Source organism: Trachymyrmex cornetzi, unplaced genomic scaffold, assembly GCF_001594075.2.
Source record: "Trachymyrmex cornetzi isolate Tcor2-1 unplaced genomic scaffold, Tcor1.1 scaffold583, whole genome shotgun sequence".
In the NCBI taxonomy this organism is placed as follows: Eukaryota; Metazoa; Arthropoda; class Insecta; order Hymenoptera; family Formicidae; genus Trachymyrmex; species Trachymyrmex cornetzi.
The window spans coordinates 4,210-8,855 of record NW_017299896.1 but is presented as its reverse complement, the minus strand read 5'-3'; the positions used below and the strand labels follow the sequence as shown (position 1 = coordinate 8,855).

The 4,646-nt window shown below is 44.1% G+C and overlaps 1 protein-coding gene across 1 annotated transcript; it reads right to left on the bottom strand.

Moving 5' to 3' along the window:
• Window positions 1-150: 150 nt before the first annotated feature.
• LOC108766412 (uncharacterized) lies at window positions 151-2,402 on the bottom strand. Its single transcript, XM_018515694.1, is given in 2 exon segments — window positions 151-1,307; window positions 1,310-2,402. Coding segments are annotated over 2 exon segments (2,250 nt in total).
• Between the last annotated feature and the right edge of the window lie 2,244 nt (window positions 2,403-4,646).

The window sequence follows — 4,646 nt, the reverse complement described above, 5'->3', positions numbered from 1 at the left end:
CCGCCGACACTGCGCGAGCAATCCTACGTTACATTCCGCCGTTAATATTTCTTATGAAAAAAACAGCGAAATCATTTTATAAAAATAATACGAATACCTTCACAAAAGCAGATGCGCGGCTCTTCGTCTCTCGCAAGAAGTTGCTGTACCCTAAGCAGATGCGCGGCTCTTCGTCTCTCGCAAGAAGTTGCTGCACCCGTTGAAAATGATACGGATACAGTCCGTTGCGGCGTAGGGTACTGTGCACCGCATGTTGGGAGAGACCGAGGGCATGAGCAACACGACGTATGCTGTTCCTGGGGTTTTCTTCAAACGCTTCCAGGATTCTCTCTTCATCTTCCACGCGAATAAGTAGTCTTCTATCGTATTGCCTTGTCCGCAACACTGATCCCGTTTCCTGAAACCGTTGAACACATCTCGAAATAACGTTTGCGTCGGGATGTCTTTCGCGCGCGGGAAATCGTTCCGCGTACAGACGGGCGGCGATAACACAACGTAAGCACTTGATGCCGCGAAATTGTCGTCTAGTTGCCAAAGACGATTAACTTGCTCGTGCAACTGACGGTTCGTCACTACCGCGTGATTAGATTGCACCTTCGGGAGTAAGCTCGCCCTGCCGAAGCGGCCTGCCAGAATCCAACCTAATCTGGTCTTTTGTAGCAATGGATGACTGGTTGAACCGCTTATTTGTCCGACACATAGCAACTCCCAGACCAACTCGGCCCCTATCAGCATGTCAATTTCAGAGGAGACGTTAAAGTTCGGGTCAGCCAGTGGTATATTGCGAGGAAGCTTCAAGGCAGTACGCTTGAATGAAACCACCGGAAGGTTCTCGGTCATTTTGTCTGAAATGATGCATTCAATTATGGCAGTGTATGAGCTTATGCGAGACTGTAATCGTATCCTAGCAACTTGAGTGGATGTCGTCGCGGAACCGTTCACGCCGGTGATGGTAACATTTAATGGCCGAGGCTTCAGGCCGAGAGTCTCTAAAAACTGTTTAGAAATGAAATTGGCCTGCGAACCGCAATCTAGTAGCACGCGACATGGTCGGGGGGTGCCCCGGGAATCGAACGCGAAAACGACGGCCGTTGATAGAAAGACGTCGTTACCGTCGGAAGCATGTGAGGCGTGAGTGGACGTAACTTGGGTGGGGTTGGCAGTCTTAGAATTTTCGGACCCGTTACTACTCTGTCCTGTGGCTGCCAAGTGGGCCGACGTTGAATGCAAGAGGGTGTTATGCCTAACTTGACACACCTTGCATTTGCCTGAAGGGCATTTGCCTGCATTGTGAGATGTAGATCTCAGCAATTGGTGCAAAGTTTTCGATTGCGTACTTCGACGTTTCTTTGCGGAACGGAAAGGGCTAGAAAATCCTTGCAGTAATAAATTGAGTGTTCTTCCTTGCAATAGTTGCATTTTGTTTTAATTGTCGCGGGACAAGCTAATTGACGTTTCGAATCAGATTGGGAATTTTTGGCGGCCCCTTTTGCAGCATTGTTACTTGACTTGGTACTTGCTTCCAAAGCTTGACAATGATGATTAAGAAAATCGAAGAACTGTTTGAGAGTGGGAAGATCGGATCCTGCCAAGGACTGCCACTCGCGAGCTGTACACGAATCGAGTTTTGAAGTCAATATGGCAATTAATATATCGTCCCATTTGTCACATGGTCGTTTCAAGACTTGAAGCGCGTGCAAATGCTTGGCAGCTCCATCCGAGATCTGCCTTAACTCGAGATAGTTTTCTTTAGTTAGCGACGGCAATTCCATTATCGCTCTAATGTGATTTTGTATGACAACGCGTTGATTATCGTAGCGCTCCCTGAGGCGCGACCATGCGACTTCGTAATTAGCATCAGATAATTCTAACGAACAGATAATGTTACTTGCTTTACCGATAACCGACGATTTGAGGTATTGCAATTTTTGTGCGTTACTGAGCGCGGAATTCAGGTGTATAACGGCATTGAACATATCTGGGAAGGGAAACCATTCATCATACTTGCCCGAGAAACTCGGAAGACTTAATTTTGGAAGCCGCACGTGAGATAACGATTCGGTAGCCCCCGACGAATTAGAAGTCGATGTTAAAACCGCACTTGACCCGCGTATCGACGGCGTGGAAATTGTTAGTTCTCTGATTCTAGCGGCCAATGAATAGAATGCCTCCTCGAATGTAATGCGATCATTGACCTCGGCATCGTCAGTGAGCTCTAGTTTGGTTTGAACCACGTTGTACTCAGTCCAATAGTTTTCTAGTTTATCTTTACGCTCTTCGAGTTGAGGTATCACTAATGCGGAAGGCTGATTTATTGAGTCCACGTAAGTTTTGATACGCGTGCAAGAAGCCTTGATAAGCCCGCGTTGTTTTCTCAGAATAGCGAGATCTTGAACCGACATAATGGCGCGATTCACAATAAATAGCGGATTACCACGAGATTGAGCGGCAACAACACCAAAAAACTTTCCTTATCTCGGTTGTGCGCGTACGCACATGCGCAACGAACGTCCGCGTCGACTGTCGTTTCCCTCGATAGTGAGGTCCCGTTGGCAGCGATGTCTGCTGCGTGCTGCGCTCTTGCTCTGGTGGCGACTGCTTGGCGAAAAAACGTCGTCGGAAATGCGTGAGCCTCTGATGTCCGCGGGATGAACTCAGGCAAAATGGCCGCTTCCTGGCGTTGCCCGCGCTGTCCTTGTAGCGCGCGGCGTCCCTCCTTGCACTCGATTCGACTTTGTGTCAGGTGCGACGGCCCTTGACCCTGTCTTATGATGAGATTTCGAAATTGGAACTGGAAGGTTCCAGCTTGCGTATCGTGGTAATACTTCGTTGGACACTCGTTTGCTGTCGTGTCAATATGGCGGTTCTTTGTTACACCGCGTGCCTGGAACTTTCTAGACTGCGTGTAGCAATGCGTTCTCGAGGCACTGGTTATCCTCCTGCTTGACTGCTGCGACACCGAGTGGGATACTACTGCCGGAAATACATGCAAATCCGGCTCGAAGGACCAAAATGATGTTTGATATTCTTGTGACGTATTCACTGCGACCACGCGAACTTCCACACTATTTTCGCGGATATCGTGCCGGCGAGATTGTAGCCGAGAAGGCTGACTTCTTCTCTCTATTTTGTTCAGTGCACCCTCGGTAATCGAACGGAGAATTACAACGCGTTAACGTTTGACTTGATGCGCTGTATGATACGGAACTCGATCGATGTGACGGGATCGATGTCTATCGGAAATCTATCTATGTACGGCGCGGTCCAGCAAGACTACGCGAGGACGCGGAAGGATCACGCGCGCATGCGCGCACGAAATTCGCACTACTTCTCTCGGGCGATCAATGGAAACGGCGCGATGATAAGTTAATGGTCGCAGCGCGACCGAACGCGACGAAGGGCCCTATCAATATCGAACAATTCCTATATATTCAAAATATGAATATAGCTCTGGATGAATTTTGTTCCCTGAAGCAAAACTAATCTGTTTTTTAAACTTTTAAGCCGCAAGTTTTGTTTTGCGTGCCATCCCTGCATTGAACTGAGTTTATTAATGCTAAAAAACGAGAGTTTTGTGTCGGTATCTTTAATGATGTTTCTAAATTTTTCCAAAATAGATTGTACATATGGAATAATGAACCAACTCGTTTTTTCTTTTTCTATGTTCTTATTTGAAGAATCATTATTCCTATTTGTGATTTGATTGAGAGTTTTCTTATTATTTAAAACTTTAATTCTTTCTTGTATTATATCAAAAATCAAATTTAGTGGATAATCGTTATCTAATAAAATTCTAACTACCTGTTCCAGATTCTTTTGATGGAAATCAGGGTGTGAAATTAAGAAAATTTTATCAACCATCCCAATAACAGTTCCTTTTTTTTGAATATCGGATGTTGAGACTGGTGTGTAATTAAGATATCTCCCAGAAAACGTAGGTTTGTGATATATGTCAAATTTGATGACATTGTTAGAAATAATAATGGTGGTATCTAAAAAATTGATAGCTTTATTGCCAATTTCACATGTGTATTGCAATCTAGGATGATAAGAATTAAATTTTTATAGCACAAAGTTGGCTTCAGTTGAAGGGGTAGCCATGATTATATCATCAACGTATCTGTAATAGAAATGGATATCAAAATTAAGAGTCTTCAACACTTGTTCCTCTAAGTCCTGCATTATAATATTGGCTAGTATTGGAGATAATGGGGAATCCATAGGCGTGTCGAATTTCTGTTTGTAAATCTGGTTATCAAAAAAAAATATGTCGAAAACATAATCTATTGTGTGTGTGAAGCTGGCGTATCATTTGGTGGTAACTCATAAAATATTGAGAGTTCTGAACGTATTTTCAATAGTTCTATAGTTCTAGATGTATAAAACTAATAGTTCTGCCCTCTAAAGTGAAAAAAAAGTGAAAGTACAAACTGAGACGCCAGGTTCACGCAGCGTCTTACTTTGTCCTACGCAAATTTTGACCATAGATTCTTGTAGGATTTTGAAAAACAAAAAATTCTAGATGAGTTTCCGAAAGAGTTCTGGCGATAAATAACGTTATTTTTAATTTTTAATAATATTTTAGCCCAAAAGTACAATTTTCAGCAATAAAGATGAGATGCTGACCAATTACCGACAGTCCTAAG